General features: G+C 45.1%; 1 protein-coding gene across 1 annotated transcript in view; it reads left to right on the top strand.

The window, feature by feature from the left end:
• LOC133359101 (uncharacterized) overlaps positions 1-12,150 on the top strand; it is a 600,431-nt gene extending 588,281 nt beyond the window's left edge. The window contains exons 42-46 of the mRNA XM_061577486.1: positions 1,712-1,778; positions 2,670-2,785; positions 4,401-4,511; positions 6,130-6,183; positions 9,766-12,150. Coding sequence (XP_061433470.1) covers positions 1,712-1,778; positions 2,670-2,785; positions 4,401-4,511; positions 6,130-6,183; positions 9,766-9,896 — 479 coding nt within the window. The 3' untranslated portion in view covers positions 9,897-12,150. The remainder of the gene's footprint in view (positions 1-1,711; positions 1,779-2,669; positions 2,786-4,400; positions 4,512-6,129; positions 6,184-9,765) is intronic.
• Positions 12,151-20,117: the final 7,967 nt, after the last annotated feature.

Here is a 20,117-nt window from a genome sequence, read left to right as displayed (position 1 = left end):
ACACGGCCTTCATTCGACAGGGCAGCTCACCAGTCGTGTTACCATGAGTTCTGGTAATGTCATTTTTGGCAGTGCCAATGATGATTCATTATAACAGACCAATCAGTCTTGTATCAAACTATGCTAGACTACATAATTATGATTATTTAATGTAGTTTTTCATGTTGTTTATTTTTCCTCACCAACAAGACTTGCACATCTGCACTTACTTACCTCATACTTATATTTTAACCTAAAAATATCCAAAGTTATGATTTATAAATCTCGTTCGCACATGTCCGTCCATCTGTCTGGCATACAACTGAAAAAAAAATCTCTTGCCGAGGACATTCCCTGGAAATTGTGTAAAAGTTGTGTGAATATACATAAGAAATATATACAATTTTGCTATCTTTGAATTAACTTGCTGAGACAGAAAAACAAGTTTAATATTTTGTGGTTGTGATTATAATGTGTTGATTATTGTCGTTATAATGGTTGTGGTTATGGTTGCAGTTATGAAGTGATTATGGGTGTGGTTGTAATGTGGTTGTGGTTATAATAGGGTTATGGTTTGGTTATGTTGGGTTGTGGTTTGTGCCTATTGTGGTTATAATGTGGTAGTTATGGTTGTGGTTTTAATGTGTTATGGTTGTAGGTATATTGTGGGTGTGTCATGGCTTTGATTTTGGTTATTTTGTGGTTTTGTGAATATAATGTGGATCTGTTTATAATGTGCCTGTCGTGGTTAAATTGTGGTTGTGATTATATTCTGGCTGTTGTAATGTTGCGGTTATGCTTGTGGTTATGATTGCGATAAGAATGTGCGGGGAGCAGTAGTGTAGCGGTTAGCATGCTGCGCTTTAAACCTGACCACCTGAGTTCGATTCCCACTTATGATCAAACACCAATGATGATTATCTTAAATTAGTCCTGGGCCTCTTCTAGGTCGACTCAGCCTCAAATACGTACCTGGTGCTATGTGTAAGCATGGCCACTATGGAGAAAGAGGTAGCAGGGCGTGGTGCTGGTCATCTCACTCCCTCGTGTGCCTTCATGACCTTCACAGGCGCTCGCTACCTGCACTTGCCCCAACAGTCTGTGTGGGCTTAAAACGGGAAATCCTTGTTTTTGTCTTGGGTTAGAATGTTGTTTGTGGTTTTCATGCAGATGTTGATATGGTTGTGCTTATACTGCGACTGTTATAGTTGTTTTAGTTTTAATGTGGCTATTATGATTGTGGTTGTAGTTGCAGTTATTAAGATTGTGGTTATATTGTGGATATTATTGTGTAAAATAGATTAATAGCTGGTGCTAAGAATTAGATTTGTGGTGTTGATAGTGACATTAATATTGTTGTTGATAGGTAATTGTTGATGTTGATATATTGTTGATCTTGATATGAACAATAATCGTATTGTTGTTGATGTTCATACGTCATTATTGTTGATATTATTGGTTTTTGGTATGTCAAATCATTGTTTGTGTTGATGTTGTAATGTTTTATTATTGTTCATGATGGTGTACTTTATATGAAATGCAACATTAGCACTTCATCTTATTTCACTTGACAGCTACATCATCAAGATGTCGCATGTGTCACTATGCACGGAATATATATAAGTTCTCTTATAAAATAACATGACTCCATGGGATGTTATTTTCTTCATAATTGAACTTTGCCGTCTGTGCTGGTGGTTAAACATGACAGTGTGTGTTTCGTTTATCACAGGTGCAAAACTAGAGAAAGAGATTGAAGACATTTACACAGATTTAATTCCGCTGATGACTTTTGCCAGGTGAGGAGTCGACCACCTCAGGGTTCGTCACAGACATCGAGGGATGCCGGCAGGGTCTGGCTTGGCATCAGGCAGACACACAGATTGAACACCCCACATGACTCACGGAAAAAATGTACAACAGCTGTATGGGTCTAAAATAGTTTTTGCTTCATTGTGGTGAACCCCAGGGCATCACTATCCGTTGGAATCATGTGACTTATGACATCCATAATTTACAAATGTGCTCAGTGATCCAAATCTAGAGCTTGTCAGCACAAATTCAGATTCTTCCATCGTCTTTCCAATTTGGATGCAACTGAGACCTTGTAACTAGTAATGAGATCGCTTATTCCTTTTGAAGGAAGCAGCATTAGATGTGTGCCCATGGGAGGTGTGTAATAATAATAATAATAGTTCAATTTGTAACGCGCGCAAATTTGCAGACGTATTGGCCGCAACTCAGAGGCGCGGAGCCAAGCTCAGAGTCGCTCAAAAGCATGATTGTAGAGGTAAGTGTAGGCAGGCGACATCCTGTGCATGGTGCACACGACTCCTGCAGCTCTAAACTGAGAGAGCCTGAGTGGCAATCCGCAGCACGCTGTGTGCATCAATAGGTGCAAGTTTAATTGTTGCTTCATTTAGTCATTGACTATGCTTCTTAGAATGCACGCCTAAAGCAGTCGTTTCATGTAAACTTGAGCTAATGCGCAAATCATCTCCAAGAGAGGAATTGCAACACATTCTATTTAACATGAATCATTTTCATTCGCTTTGGCATTTACAGTATTGATTTAAACCAACATGTATTGTTCATATGTGTTAATGGGAATGGTCATGTGTGTCAGGCAGAATAAGCTATTTGGAATCATCATGGTGGTAATAACATTGTGGGGTGGCATTTATTTACAGCTTTGACCATTCTACGGTAAAGGCCCTGCAAACTATATGGAACAAGTTGAATGCCGTCCTTTCAGTGGAGAAGAGACTTCTTGCCAAAGCGGCTTTTCTTCGTGCAGGGGGACCAGGTGTGTACCAATATTTCTCATATTTACCAATTTGTCAAATTAGACGTTTTAGAAAGACAGCTCCTAGACTGGAATCAACTTAAAAGGGTCTCTCCAGCAGGGCGTGGCACGTACAGCAAGCATACTGATGGGTAGTTAACTGTTACAGAAAAGCCATCCACAAACCATTCCAGGAATGCATCCAGCCTCTGTAGAATTATTTTTGTTTATCAATATTTTTCTAGATTTCATTGCAGCCAAACGTCAGGCCCCAGTGTATCTGTTGATGCCTCTGGCATCATGTGACAGCCATGCCTTGAAAACCAGTTCACTAAGCTGCTCAAGTAAATTAGTACAGGATGCCCATTGGTTGTTTAATCACCCTAACCCCTTTCTATTTGGTGTTGTTATACTTAACTCGCCAGTGCAATGCTTAGCTCTTTCGAGCACTTAGACGTTTCCTCAGGGGAATTCAATATACAATTCACGTTTTACACTTACAAATATCTACATTAAATGTAAGTATATCAAGTGTAGAATTACTAAACGAGATGTTTTATCTTAATACTTAAATTGGTGTAGGCAACACGACGATTAATACTCTATTTTTGAATTAGGCCATATAATGATCTGAACAAATGTGTTGGGTGGTGGAGGGTTATGACACATTTATAAATAACGCGATCTGCCCCAAAAATCTATATTATGAAATGTGTGTTGTTAAGACACATCACCTCCTAACACAGCCAAAGGAATTGCATTGTCACGTGTATAAGCTTTAAGGTCTCAATTATTATTGTTACAACTCACTGGTGAATTGACCAACAATCCTCACAACCAAATTTAGCAATTAGATACAATGTTTCATTTGAAACTGCTTCAAACATCAACTTGACGATGCAGGAAGTCAAGATAACAATCCAGGAAGTCATAATTTCTCACTTTAAGATCATGCTTATCCCTCACATTAACATAGCCACTTCCGTGCCCTTGTTTAGGAGGCCGCTCTTCTGTCTTACAGTTACATGCTAATTTCTCACATTAACATCACTAGCCACAGCCACTTCTTTATAACCCTTGAGCTACACCCAATTCAAATCTTTTAAAACAGTCTTCCTCTGCAGCAGACTTTGCTTTCCCACCTGATGACGGACGCTTGTGTTGCGCCCGAAACGTCGTGATTTATTTTATTTTATACCTACGTGATTTTACCGAAAGAACAATAGAGTATGGATTCCTGCAGTCACGAAAGCTTCCAATCAAGCCATAACACTTATTGAAGAAACCAGATGAGGTGGCACAGTTACTCTTAACTCCCTGGATTGGTGTGTTACTTCCTGGATCTTGTCTTGATGATGTTGGACATAGTTTAAAATAAAATATCATATCGAATCGCTAAATTTGGTTGGAAGTATTTTTTTTCAACTTATCGGTGAGTTGAAACAATTATGATTTATGTGTTAAACACTTGTACAAGTGATGAGTAATTTATTTGGCAGTATCAGGTGATGGACGGTTCATATAACAGATTTGGTCACATCATTGTGGCCTAACCCAAAAATGTTATAATGGCAATTAGATATTTTATCCTTTACCAAGAGCACCTTGCATAACCACGCTCTATTCCCATTTTCAGAACTGTTCAAGGAAATGCAAAAGTGCCTACAAAGTGACGCTGTGGAAAACGGACTTTTGGAAGTGATGATGGACATTTATACACTGATGATGGATTTTACTTTCACATCGAGTAAGTGATACTTGTTCTGCCTGTTGTCATCTCTGCCGGAAGGATGTATACACACCACCATGCTCCCATATTAGCCAATTTAGGCATAGGTCAGGGGATATTTAACTTCCAGATCACCATCTGCGCACTGCTTGGCAAAAAGTCGAGAGATGCATGGTTGTAGTTTTTAGTCTTGCCTTTTCAACAGTTATCTTTTTTTGAGTGAACGTGTTGTATATGACTCTGATTTTATGCATGTTTACCTTTACAGCCTTCACTCTTTGTATTCAACAATGTCCTGTATTTATTTTAATTGGTTATCATGACTGAAGTGCAGTCATAATGCCACGTAATATATGGTTGTTGTTCAAACTAGTTGAGCTATGAGTTGCTCATGTGGGTCTCCTTCAAAGCAGTCTCCGCCCCCACTCATGTGTAGTGAGTCATTTCGGAGACCCTAATAATAGGAGGCACATACTTTTATTATACACTTAAACACTTATGTTCATACACGGTATAACTACAGATGGGTCAGGACAGCCGGCACGCTGCCTGACCCATGACGCCTGACCCACGACGCCGAGGAGACCAAGACGTAGCACGGCGGGTTCCATTCCAAACGACAGCCTCAATCCCGCCTCGGGGACCTCCCTTTTATGCCCCCCAACGTGGCCTGGCTCCGCCCTCGGCCACGCCCCCTTCTGGAAACTACCAGAAGGTTATTGGCTATACCCCACGTGTCCCCTCTGTCACCTTTGCCCTACATCCCTTACCTCGGCCTATCACGTGTCCTGTTGGCCGACCGGGCTGTTACGCCCTCAGATGTTCCTCTCTGCCAGCAACCAGCGCTGCTCACCCTAGTGACCCATTCCATGGCATTGCATGCTCTGCTACACCCACAATTCCCCTCTCTGTCAGTAACCAGCACTATGCGCCGTAGCGACCCATTCTATGTCACTACACAGGCATCACTTCCAGCCGTCGCGTAGCTTCCAGGCTCCGTGCTGGCAGCTCCCAGCCCAAGTCTCTCAGTGGCCTCATCATATTGCTTTCATGTCCTCTGTGTCCTTATGGTGAGCTCCTTTCAAGGATAAGTTTACCTTAGGCAACACCAAGATGGCAATGAATGCTGCTAGTAAGCAGGGTGTGCGAGGGCTGCGATGTTGTAGGGAGCAAAAGAGCATTGCGCACGCTCGTCTGTGCGAGCTGCCATACTGACGTGGAGGAGGCCACGGTGCCTCCCTCTTTGGAGTGCACCGCCTGCGTTTCAGTCGGGGAGAGGATACGCAGTGGTGGGTACCAGGGACCCAACCTTGACTTGGCACAAAGCACATTGCGTTTCTCTTATTTCACCGCACACACTGAGTGGAATGAACCTCACATGTCATTAGCCAATCTGAGATGGTCAATACTTCCCAATTCCTGTTCCTACCTTACTCTAATTATGCAAAATATTCATTTACAGTGACTGACTTTATGCATTTACATAATAAGGCCTTAATACATCTATATATAGAAATTATCAAATCCATTTATTATTAACAATTCGCTACTTTAAAAATGCATGAAGAAAGCAGTAAAAATACAAATAATGTCAGGCGGGGAGAAATACTCAGTTCATTTTGTTTTGCCATTTCAGTTCAAGCACATCATGAAAATGAAGATACGTTTCCAGAACCTGAAGAAATTAAAGGTATTTTTCATGCTTTAGCTGCACTGTTCACTAGCCTTTAAGCCATTTTTATTGCAGTTACGGAACACAGTACCAACAGCCTCTATGTTGTCTAAGGGAAATTGGATAACAATTGTTAATTAGGTATCAGGTTGTTGCAAGTGATTAGAGCTATGACACCTCCAGAAAATATTCTTGATGATATGATGTAGTCTATACTTAGATCATTCTTCAGTCGGCTCTGATAATGTAGCTGCATGACTCTGTGAACTGGCTCAGTGACAAGAACACAGCCCACCAGCCATGCGCTGGACCCACTGGTGTCATCGGACTTCACCAAACAGGCTGCTTCCCAATGGCAATGGCGTGGGGAGGCCTAATAATTAGATTACCACCTTCATCAAGAGCCATAATCTCTACACTGCTGGATGAATAACTCTCCACGCCGTCACCATCCCACATGGTCCCGTGATGCCACAATCTTCCACGCTCCTGCATATGACCTGATACCACTCAATACTCTCAGCAAGGTTATCTCCTTTGGCTGCTGTTCTGTCACCAGTCTCGTCCAGTGTCTATAATTTGTATTTGTTCTCTGATCCACGTGTTCCTGTGTCAGTGTTATTCCAAGCATAATCATTCACATCGTTGCGGATAATATAAGTAGAAAATAGATGAGCAGATAATGTCTCCTTCATATATCTGTTTCCACTTAAAAAATACTTTTTTTCATCTAGTTTTATCTTTGTATTCTTCACACTGCAAATGATTGTGTCAAACTATAGGATCAATTTCTTAAAGAGGGGTTTCTTACCTATAAAATGTAGCAGTTCACAAGCACTGATTGAAGCAAGTCTCACTTTATAGACGAGACACTGTCAAACCAAGTTCAGCGTTTGCTTTAACTTAATCAGTGCTGTACTCCCAGAATGTCACGTGGCTTATGTGTTGTGTAAGACTTTGTTTAAGTAGAGAGACGGATATGAAGCGTACTGTTTGCTTATCTATTTTGTCTAAGCTAAATGCATTTGAGCAGATTTTTATGTATTTAATGTCCAAAAGATCTACCAAAAAACTATCCTTAGTATGAATGACATGGCAATGCATGTTCCAAATACGTTTAGCCCAGAAAACTGTATGACAAAAGCCACTGATCCAGGTTGACCAAAAGGGACTATTTTTTGCAAACATGCTATCTCCTCAAATACACAGTCTCATTGCTATCAGGAGTGAACATGAAATCAGCATGCGTGGATGTTAAGTGAATGTTTTATTGATGGAATGTGATATATAAATGGCGTAGGGAGGTCTTCATCCAGCAGTGGATTGATCGTGGCTGATAATGACGATATTGAAAGACGTAAGTGCGTATTTCGAATAAGTTATTGTTGGGGACTTTTTAACGGGTTACCGGACAGGAACCCTAATAAAGGGGCAGCTCTTTCACAGGGGCAGTGCCTCATTGTGGGGGGTACCTGCCATGGCTCCAGCATACATTTTTGCTGCCACTGGCCACAGGTAGGTTGGCAAAACATATCTAGTTTAAAAAAATTGTGTTTATTATAAATATATCCTGATATATTTTACTGAATGACACCAGAGCTAAAACAATGCATACCTTCCAAGCCAGCTCAGAACAGATTATCCCGAACAGCTTGTGCAAAGCGTGACCATTTTTGAGTTTCAGACTTCACCAGAACGGTGGTAGACATCTTCTAGTGACCGTGTACGCTTATAGCAGCAGCAGCAGCAGCAACCCGCTCACCCACAGAACAACAAAGCATGAGATACATCAAGGCACCGTGCTGACACCAGCAGTGCACTCTCAACAGAGGTGCTGGCATGAGGGCTGCCCTGCTGTGTTCTGGCAATGAGTTATCAGTCATGACTACAGGGTGTACAGCTGAGCTTCCTAGTGCAAGGGATCATTTGTGTAATTTCACATTTGTAAAATTAACACATTTCATCCCAATTATGTATTTTAATAACTGGAATTCTATGTTTCATTCCAACAAATGGTTAAGTTTTTTAATGGCTTGTACTTCATAATGACTTTCACAGCATTGGCATAATTGTGCATAGCTCATATTACTCATGCTGTACAACAGTTTGACAACCACCAATCTAAAGGAATATGAGCGACCGTATAACCCCATTTCCAAGACAGGCATGGCTAGCGATAGCTGTGCCCATTGGAGAGCATGCCCACATTACCTATTGAGAGCAGTGGAAATACGTAACACGGTATAGGCTATGCTGGAAAGTTATTGCTGCATTGTAGATATATGTAACTGTTTACTTTCCCATGGGTGTGCAAGCGTGGTGCAGTCATACATTGTGCGTTTCACAAATTATTAAGCGTGCATTTACCGCACCGACATTGCATCCTTGACCTACGCCGCGTGCAGTAATGCTGCTGTGTGATGTGGCAGAGGCTCTTCAAGTCATGCATGTGCAGTAACAGCCGTATCTGATTTAAATGTCTACGATCAAGTCACCCTCAATGCACCCAATCTCATCGGATCTCGGACGTTTAACAGGCTTGAGCCTGGTTAGTATTCTGGTGGGAGACTACCTGGAAATATGCCAGATGATGTAGACTTGGGTTGTAAGGTGATTAGGAGATAGCAGTACATCAATAGACAGTTAAATCCATCTGTGCAGAGCTTTAGGCATTACTTCCCTGTATGTATGGGTTATCTGCAGGTATTCTGGTTTCTTCCCAAATGTTAAACAGCCATTAACAGAATTGGCTAAACATCAAAATGCAGGACTTTTCTAAAAACGTCTTAATACTCAGCTTTTCCTATGTGCATGGAGGACATTGTAGTTAAATTTCGATTTAAAGCTTTCGTGACTGCAGGGATTCATCTTCTTGGTTCTTTCGGTAAAGTCACGTAGAAGGGAAGTAATAAAATAATAAAAAATAAAACATAATAAAACAATTCTCACGACGTTTCGGCCACAACGCAAGCAGCCGTCCTCAGGTGAAAACCAGGTCCGTCGAGGCGACAGAGTCTGAATGAAAGAGCACACGAGCTTGGAGCATATATATAAGCTGGGCGCATTGACAAAGGAATTTGCATATCAAAAGGAATTTAGCATATTTATGGGAAATGCAGGAATGTGATTAGTACTGCATATGCATGTGCATTATGCAGGATTAACAGCATCAAAGGGAGCTGCAGTTACAGCAGCAGTAACTGCAGCTCCAAGCTCGTGTGCTCTTTCATTCAGACTCTGTCGCCTCGACGGACCTGGTTTTCACCTGAGGACGGCTGCTTGCGTTGTGGCCGAAACGTCGTGAGAATTGTTTTATTATGTTTTATTTTTTATTATTTTATTACTTCCCTTCTACGTGACTTTACCGAAAGAACCAAGAAGACATTGTAGTTATTTGCTGCAAAACAAAACTGCCATCATTTTTATTATAATAGCATTTTGAAGTTATGCAGTGGAAATCAAATGTAAACATTTTGGCTGATACTTCCTGCTCACAACACACATTCGAGTGCACACCATTGTCTCCAACCAGTCTTCAAATGCACGACACGTCTGGATGTGCTGTAATTCATTAACAACAAGTATATCTCCGTTTTTCAGCTCAGAAATGGCATCATGTGTTTAAAGACATTCTCCGCCGAGTGCCAAGACTATTACGACACAGGCAACGCGGCGCACCCTCAAGGACGGGCACAGACGGCGTTATCGGAGGAACGCATACTCAAGAGTGAATGAAACTAATTCTTGTTGACCACGCTTAATAACAATTTGCTCCTATAATGAGCCAAGAATGTGTCCCGCGTGTGACGTCACTCCACATGGACCAGCCCCCCTCATTAATAATCATGAGCAGTTAATGTCACTCCACATCGAACAGCCCCCCTCATTAATAATCATGAGCAGTTAACGTCACTCCACATCGAACAGCCCCCCTCATTAATAATCATGAACAGGTGACGTCCTCCAAATGGACACAACCCCTCCATTAATAATAATTAGCGGGTGACGTCTCTCCATATGGGGGGGCAAGGCACCTCCTCCCCCCTCCTCAGCGTTAACTTACAACCCTCACTCCAAAGGCAGAACCCTCACGTCACGCAATCTCCATAACGCTGTTGAGACATAGAAGTAAAAAGGGCGTCATGATGAACAAGGATTTATAACCTTTAAATGAAATAATTCTGTGTCACCGCGGCCGTACAAAATACACACGAATTTATGGAATGAATATCACGTCGCGGTCTGCTTTTCACTTGCAAGTTCCAGATTTACTGCAATACACCCGTCCTTTGACGGGCAAAAGGCTAGTTAATATTAATCACTTAACAGCCATTGCTTAATATTAATTACTTAAGCATTGCTATGTAGCTTTATTTGCACAATTCTCTCAGTTTTTAAACTAAACTTGTATTTACCAGGTAAAGCCCGCGGAGCTATTGCCTTCTTTTCAGAGTTGATCTAGCCACGCATCGTAGGAGCCACAATCTCAATGCACGTTTCTAAATATGAAGGGCCATACCGTAGTCCTCATATAATTATCCACATGACCGCAGGGACTACATACAATTTCTGTCAGGATCAGGATCGAATCCATGCGCTCCTGCATACCAGCCGAGGGAAATAACATCACCACCGCGTGATTGTGCTTTCATTTGAATGAAGCCACTTATGTAATAGATATTCCAATATATTATGACACATGCAGATGTTACATGTAAATGTCCATTCAATGTGTATGCAAATACAATAAAACATGATTAATCTGGGGTGATATGGTGGACGGGTTTCGCCCATCCTAGAATCTGTGGTGTACTGTGGGAATAACTTATACGGTTCCCAAACCTATACAACTCCAAAAATCCGTGAAAATTTAACGGATGTTAGTCATGTTTAGTCACCTGGCGAAAAACTCCAAAATCCGTGTATATTTAATTTTAGGAGTTACTGAACAACAATTAATGCCACATTGCAGCGTGAGCTCACAGCATGTGCTGCAGCTGGCGGGTGCTTGTAAGCCATGCAGCGAGACTGTGTGATGCCGCCGCCGCGAAGCCGCTCGGCGGGCGCCCCATCTACGACCTCGCCACCACCAAGCGACAGGGCCGACCCCGCTTACCCCTCACCGCCCCCCACATAAACACACCCTCACACATTTCCCCCCCCCATAGAGCTCCGAGGGGAAGTCACCTGGCCGGCAGGTTTTCACCCGAAAGCCCTCGAAGGGATAATCTTCACGGTTTCCTGCGGCCAGGGAATTGGGTGACCTCCCCCGATGCTAATTCGCACCGCGGCGCTGTGACCTGGGTTGAGATTGCATGGTCACGGCGGAGGGCTGTCCAGCCACCACGGTTGAAACGCACCCCCACACACGTATCGGCAAGGCAGGCAGGGGTCCACAGCCACGAACGAAGTGGAAGCCAAGGGGGGTGGCTGATTGGCGTGGCAGGTGTGCGCGGCGACTGCCGCCGTGCAGCAGACCGCGGCGAGCCTGTGTTGCGGAAACCGCATTCGATTAGCATAGCAAAGGTGCCCGTGGACCACCGCCGGCGCCGCAATCGGCGGGGGACCCATTGTTAGGGAAACTGGGAATGCGGCTGAACGGACGCGGCAACCTGATTGGCCGAGAGGGTCCTCGGGTCGGAGTTCTTTGATGTAGGTTAAGGATAAAGGGAGGGCACAGAGGGGTAAAGCGTTCTCTTGCTCCAAAAGTCAGCCCTCGGGACGGTCTCCAGCTCGGCCACTCAAACGTCCGTGTGACGCGTCGAGGTGAGCGGCGAGGACGAGACCAACGGAGCGCCGTGCGCATCTAACCATGAGTAAGAGGTAAAAGAGTATTGGGATTGAGGCTAGAAAAACCAAACCTGCTGAGAGCCTATCAAATTAGATAAATCGGGTACAGACCCTTGGGCGATAGTATAGGCCTGCCTTGCCGATCTCTACTGACCCAACAGTGAATCCCAGTCGGCCGAGAATAAATCATTAATAACCCACCGCAGCCTCGTGTGGTTTGGACGAGCGGGTGAAAGCGCGTGGTGCTGTGTGTGTGTGTGCGCTCGTAATGGGGGTTTTCGGTGTTTCCAAGGTTGTACGCTCCGTTCTGTCACCGTGGAGACTTGTGCTGTGTGAGGGCTCACATCCACCGTAAATACCTGTTCCACGGCCCCTTTAAACGAGCGTTATCACCCGCTCGCGGCGGCCGCGCGTGCGAGCAACGTCATTCGCCCTCCGACCCCTGACCCCCCGTTCAGAGCGTGTGATTGCTGCACGGGGCTGTGTGAGGGGAGGCGTCGCGTTTGATTGGCGGAGAGGCAACGCAGTGTTTACAGGCGTATGGGAGCCGGCGACGAGCCATGCCTCTCTCGTGAACCCGCGGAGGTGCGACCCAGGGAGGGGAACCGTCGGGCGACAGCCCTTACTCCGCGAGCGATGAGCCCAGCGGCGGCAGCAGCTGTTCGCATAACAGCGAAGGGTCGGGAAACAGCGGGACCCCTGCAGTCGGCGCGCAGCAGGGAGAGACCTCGGGGGCCAGCGGCCTCAACAATCTCCTCGAGCTCTGCACTGAAATCTCCGCCAGGTTGGGGTCCCGCTGCTTGACCCCTCCCCTCACCCAGCGCCAGCAGCAGCCCCAGCACGAGGGAGCGGCCCCCAGCGCGAGGGAGCGGCCCCCAGCTCACACAGCCGCTAGGACTGCGGCACCGTCTCCTACCTAGCGGTGCCATTACCCCTGCAGTAGCACCGCGCGTGAACTTCCTCACGCTCCGACGCGTTTGATCGGCAATGTAGAGTTGTAGCACCGTGAGGAAGTGATGCTGCTCAATCTCGGACGCCCTTTCTGTGAATCAACATTGGCGATGAGTCACAACGGGACATTGTGTACCTATGTACAGATGTGTGGGTACAGATACACAGTGAAGCTGCATGATCTCCCTTATCTACCTGCATACAGGTGTGTGTGTGTGAGTACAAACACACTGTAGCTTTATGATCTTCCTCATGTACCTGTGTACAGGTGCGTAGCCATAGCGTGTAATATCTAACCCTGGTCTGCCCTCCATCATTCCTTAAACAACCCACGTTGACCAGCGAGGTGAAGTACAGTATAGTCAAACAACCCCCATGATCAACATGGACTGGAGATGCCTTCTGTGGTGTCATGCTAAATTGTGTAGTTTGTGAGAAAGAAGCCACAGTCGTGTTCCACGCGTGTTATACAATTCACTGCTTGATGAAGGCCTCCCATATGCCATGTTGTCATTGGGATTTTGACTATACTTCATTGCACTGGTCAGTGTGGGTTGTGAAGGAGACTCAACTCATCTATATTATTCAACAGGTAATTTAAACTGAGCTAGGAGCTTGTTTATATAGGTAGGAACATCAGGTTCCACACTGCCCACCAGGGATTATTTGTCTGTCTGTCGTGCATATTTGTCTGTCGTGCACGAATGCGCTGTCCAACCAAGTTCCTACCTGCCCACTCCGAAGGAACGTGTTAGAGGCGACCACCTTACACATGATAGCTCATCGAAGTGGTTTAAAACCCTTTATAGCAATCTATAGCTGCCAAATAATGTACACGTGTTTCAAAATAATGTACACACGTTTCAAAATAATGTACATGCGTGTTTCTACATAATGTACACATGTGGTTCTACATAATGTACACGAGTGTTTCTACATAATGTACATGTTTCCAAATAATGTATACCCGTATATTCTAAATAATGTACACGTGTTTCCAAATAATGTACACGTGTGTTTCTACATAATGTACACGTGTCTAAATAATGTACACGTGTGTTTCGACATAATGTACACGTGTTTCTACATAATGTACACGCGTGTTTCGACAATGTACCCGTGTTTCTACATAATGTACATGTGTTTCCAAATAATGTATACCCGTATATTTTAAACAATGAACACGTGTGTTTCTAAATAATGTATGTTTGTCTCTGCATAATGTACACGTGTGTTTCTACATAATATACACGTGTTTCTTCTTAATGTGCATGAGTGTTTCTATATGTCACGTGTTTCTACTGAATCTACATGCGTGTTTCTACATAATGTACACGTATTTCTACATACTGTACATACGTGTTTCTCTATAATGTACACGTGTTTCTACATAAGGTACACGTGTTTCTAAATAATGTATAGCCGGATTTTTTAAAATAATGTACACGAGTGTTTATAAATAATGTACATGCGTGTTTCTAAATGCGGAGGGTAAAATCGGAGGACCAGGAGGACATTCCATGCGACCACCACGAGAACAGATCAATATTGGGCAATTAGAGAAAGCCATTGACTTAAGAGAAGTGGACTTGTGCAGGACACGTTACTGGAGGGGATTATGGCCAGTGGATGAGACTAATGATGGCATGGCAGCTAAATGACGCCTGAGAAGATGTCCACCGTGACCACAGAGCAATGAATTGGGTCATGTACGGGACCTGTATAGATTGTGGCATCACAAGAGCATGACTTATGGTGACGGATTGGGGAGGTGTGTATGTTGCAGGGGATAGGTCATGGCTGATGGTGCATCTTGATACAACAATCCTTGAGCTTGGAGAGAGTCCCACACAGCACGACGTGGGTGTTGTACTCCTGCCGGTAGCGCTGTCTCCTGCCAGGTTTGCCACTCCGTCAGCGTGCTGCACCATCGCTTGGTCGCGGTAGAGGAGCCAGGCTAACTCTGTACGCGTTCGTGTATTATGGATAAATAATTGTGCACGCATCACAAGTCAGGGCAGCAGTCGTAATTTCGCAAGCCGTCAGTCATGCGACTGCGAAGGGCCATGTGCTGCCACCTGTTTGTTGCCATCAACAGCTGAACGCGTCGTCAACATCATGATCCAAAGAGATGTCCCGGCATTGTGGGATGAGGGCTCCAGTATGGGAGCCCGCAGCAGGGATTGGCAACAAGTACCGCAATAGAAATTATGTGAACCTTGCCGCTGGTTTAAATGCCTCAGCAGGTCCTCAATCACTGCAGACAATGTCCTTTGAAACAACACTCACAGATGTTACTGGGCAAAGGCCCGGACTTGCCCCGTCTACTGTGTTCAAGCCCTTTTAACTGTCCACTTCTGGATGAGGGCCTTCCCATGCTGTGCGAATAGTGGAGTTATTCGACCATACCTCACCATGCTGGTTAATGCGGTTTCCTAAGCAACATTTATCGAAAATAATAGCAGTTATTCAAGTTAAAAAGTGAATTGGACACCTTGGTGAGTGTGGGTGGGGTGAGGGTGGGGGGTGTAGATGTGGGAAACTACAGCACGCCTCACCTTGGTGAGTGTGGTTGGGGTGAGGAGTGTAGACGTGGGGGGTACTAGAGCACGCCTCACCTTGGTGAGTGTGGGTGGGGTGAGGGTGGGGAGTGCATACGTGTGGCGATATAAGTACTGTACAACAGGTGATATTGTTACTTTTGTAGTGTCGTGACTACAGCCTCTACTGTGAGTGTAGACAGTTAAATGTCTCTGTGGGTCGTGCCAGCTGCTTTGCTGGAGAGGCGCCGGGTGCCCCGATTGGACGCGCTAAGGGCACGTGACCGGGAGAGGGCCTCGATTGGATGAGCTAAGGGCATTGGACCGAAAGTGGTGCCCGATTGGACGAGTTAAGGGCACGTGGCCAAAAGCGGTGCCTCGATTGGACGAGCTAAGGGCACGTGACCGGAAATGAGACTCGCTTGGAGGAGTTGAGGCCACGTGACCAGAAGTGGGCCTCGATTGGAGGAGTCAAGAGCCACGTGACCTGAAGCGGTGCCTCGATTGGAGAAGTTAAGGACACGTGACAGGAAGCGGGGAGCGCCGGCTTGATACAGCAAGGGGAGGGGCGGGGGCAAAGCGATAAATGGCCGTACATAAATGACGTCACACACTTAGGGGAGGGGGGTCAGACATTTGTGATGATTTGTGACGATGTGCGACGAGGGGGGGAGAGGGGGGTTGATAAATGTGACGTCACATCAAAATGCACAACTTTAAATAAACATAGAATTGTTATAATAACACTCATTTTGATTAATTTTCATTATTAACTATTTGATTATTTAAATTTGCTAAGGTCACCTTTTATTTATTCCATGAAGGAGCATTTTGCTTCTCCATAGGAGAATGGAGAAGCATACATTTTCAACATTTTTTTAAATGATTGTTAGTCAACATATTGATTCTAATGATTCTACCAGGGCTTTTCATTCTGTGGAATGAATATATGATTGTTATAATTGTACTCTCCACTTTGCTTCGTTCTACTTCAAAGTTTCAAGTTTTTTTTACAGTTATAATTAATTTTAATATTTTGTAATTATAAGATAATTTCAACATAATATTCTGAACATCTGCAGTTTTAGTTAGTCGTTGAATATTTTCAAGTGAATTTTATGCTAAATTTAATCTTCCAAACGCCTAATTTTTAATGTGTTTTCTCCTACTACATCAGAGTGCAGCGCCACATTAAATTAGCACTACAATGACAATAGTTTAAAGCGATTTGAAGCATGTTTTATTTTCAAAATGGAAATATGGTTTTGGGGGAGGCAGAGCTTTGTGACGTCATATTTGAAGGGGGTCTGACTTTTTGTGAAGCAGTGTGACGAGGGGGGGGTCAAAAATCGTTCAATATCGCGTGACGTCATTTATGGACGGCCCCTAAAGGGGGAGCGATTTGGGGTTCGTGTCGGGGATCACGAGTTAACATGCACGCACATAGTGAGCAGCCTGACAAGTTAGCACCACTTAGCAACAGAATCCGGTGTACATTGAATTGTTTAATAAACGCATTGCCTCCTACAACGGTGTGTGTGCGCCTCAGTCGACATACACTACACTATGACCTCTTATGATCAAAGTGGCCTCGCTGCCTATAACACCTGTCATGACGCGGACTGTACGTGGAGTACATACTTTTAGTACCAGTAGACACTGACTCAAAATCGACAACGAAGTCGAGGGACACCGGATCAACATTGAGACTCAATAGTTGTTGGGAGTCTCTCGACGAGGGTTCGAGGGAGCCCCACGGCTTCTGAGAAGCACAAAGCGAGGCGCGCCTCATGGATTAGAGTCTGCTTTCTGCAGAGACCGCGAGCCGCTGTCTCCAACGCAATCAATGCGGAGACTCCCCAAGCGGAGGCATCACAGCCCCTCCCCTCAGCACGTGGACCCCAGCCCATGCGTTCACGCAGCCCACTGAGACCAGGCAGTGTCCGTCTCATTACATTGCGTTGTCTGTACATAGATCGACACACTTGTGAGCACGGCTCCACTTTGGTTTCGTGGTGCTCACCCGTTTAACCAGCAGCAGCTTTGGGAAGCCAACACACAGCAGCGCATTCATCGCTGCAGTAAATCTCAACTCATCGCGCGTTCAACCAGTCTCTAGATCACCCCTCCGAGCAAACAACACGACTGTGTTTGGCACGGTCACGATCAACAGCAAATGTGAAATAAATAAGAATGACGTCACTCATTGTTGTGTCACCAGCCACAGAAGTCGCAGAAGCTACTAGAGAAGGGTTCGTGTGAAAGGACAGAGCTGAGGCATAGGTAGACTGCGCAGCTTCAGGGTGCCTGCTGGGGGCAGCGACACTGCGAGAGGCCGGGCAACTCGGAGTCCGCTTGTGCGAGAGCACCGCGGATTTAACTCCGCGCACCGCACCCTGGGGCACAGCCGACAGCGTTTCTGTCTGCGGGCACGTGGCCACGTGGCGATTTGAGCCAATGACCGCCAGCCTGGCATGGCCCCAAACACAAACCGCGAGCATTGCAACAAATAAACAAAGAGGTCGTGATGCAGGCTGCGTTACTGTAGCAACACAGCTATTCCTTACGAAAAAATGTCTACTTCACGAGTTCTAAAATGATTAAATGAACATATAATATACATTTTGTAAAGAGCACAAACAATTAATCCCGATTATCAACATCGTTGGAAATCGCTGCCTCACATTTTCTCGTCCTGCGCCATACAAACTGTTATATCACGAAGTGTGATGCGCGTTGGTGATTGTTCACTTTCATTGAGCGCCGTCGTTAAGGGGAGCGCCGTGCACAGTTTGGGTCAAGCTGAGACCGCCTCCGCTTCGGATTTGATGTCACAATAACCCAAGTAGCATGCTGACCAGTGGATAGGCTGGTCTCTGTCATAGGGATGTGGAATTTTCATTGCGAGCTCAGGTCCATTAACCGAGTAGAACACCACCCAATGCTTACTTGAGCAGGACTGTGACTGGTCGTTTGAATGGTCATGGTTATTGTCAATGAGCTGCAGCAATGCAACATTATTATGTTGGATAGTGAGCAGCTCAGATGCAATACCCATCATGATTTCCCAATGTTTCAGGCAAGAGGCAGCAAGGGGATGTCTCTCTGTCCAAAGAGACGACTATTTGTTTTCACAAAATTACAAAACCCTGAAGCAATCCCTACAAAACGTGAACGCACTTTTTACCAACTTTGCCAGATTAAAAGATTTTGTAAAAATAATTGGCAACAAAATACATTCACAAAAGGTATTAAAGCCCCACCTCCAATATTTTTTTATACAATTATACAGCCACATAACAGATTGGAAGCTCTATTGATGTACACATGGTTTGTAGCTTGTTGGTGCCGAGCAACCTCACAACACACGATGATGTCACCTGTGGCAGACCCCTCAAGTTGAAATACGTGAACGAGGCCACTGTGGGTTTCCTGAGATCGACTCGTGCCAGCGTGAGAACAGCCACAATGAGGGGGAGACGGAATCGCCGCGTCCGTGAGATTCAAAGCGCTGAGTGTGAAGCACGCGGCGAGCGTGAGAACGGCTCCTGGTGCCGCGAGAGTGGAAGCCGACTGCGAGACACGTGGAGCAGGAGGCCTGGCGCCCTCTAGGGGGCTCTCTGGAGATCCCTCCAGAGGAGGCTCTTCCTTCACCAGCAAACGCATGACCAAATACACAGCTTGTATCATTTGCTCAGTTTTATTAAATATGTACAAAAATATTGTGAGCTGGATATTATTATTTTCGAGAATCGATGTTTATCGATGAATCGTGACATTCCTACCATTTACAGCGACGCATAACCTGCACAGAGACTTGCATAGATAACATTTCGTGTAAAGCAAGGTTTATTATCTCTACTTAAACGCGCATTATAACTAAAGTACAGCTAATGCTACGTGACAATGTTAATCTACCACAACCACATGGATTTACACATTTACAAAAAAATCTAACTTATTTGAGGTGGGTTATAATTTAGAACAAGTTCATAAATGAGTCGCTGTAATGTGGGCTTTAAGTGACTGTTGATCAAATTGGTCTCACTAAACCGGTTTGTTCTCCTCGAGCTCTGCACTGAAATCTCCGCCAGGTTGGGGTCGCGCTGCTTGACCCCTCCCCTCACCCAGCGCCAGCAGCAGCAGCGCGAGGGAGCGGCCCCCAGCTCACACAGCCGCTAGGACTGCGGCACCGTCTCCTAGCGGTGCCATTACCCCTGCAGTAGCACCGCGCGTGAACTTCCTCACGCTCCGACGCGTTTGATTACCAATGTAGAGAAGTGGCACCATGAGGAAGTGATGCTGCTCAATCTGGAGGCCCTTTCTGTGAATCAACATTGGCGATGAGTCACAACGGGACATTGTGTACCTATGTACAGGTGTGTGGGTACAGATACACAGTGAAGCTGCATGATCTCCCTTATCTACCTGCATACAGGTGTGTGTGAGTACAGACACAGTGTAGCTTTATGATCTTCCTCATGTACCTGTGTACAGGTGCGTAGCCATGGCGAGTAATATCTAACCCTGGTCTGCCCTCCACATTGACCAGCGAGGTGAAGTACAGTAGTCAAACAACCCCCATGATCAACATAGACTGGAGATGCCTTCTGTGGTGTCATCCTAAATTGTGTAGTTTGTGAGGAAGAAGCCACAATCGTGTTCCACGCG

The sequence above is a fragment of the Lethenteron reissneri genome, chromosome 64 (assembly GCF_015708825.2).
Source record: "Lethenteron reissneri isolate LAM-NWPU_2019-01 chromosome 64, ASM1570882v1, whole genome shotgun sequence".
Classification (NCBI taxonomy): domain Eukaryota; kingdom Metazoa; phylum Chordata; class Hyperoartia; order Petromyzontiformes; family Petromyzontidae; genus Lethenteron; species Lethenteron reissneri.
Note: the sequence above shows the minus strand (reverse complement) of the source record. Positions and strands in the feature narration are given on the sequence as shown.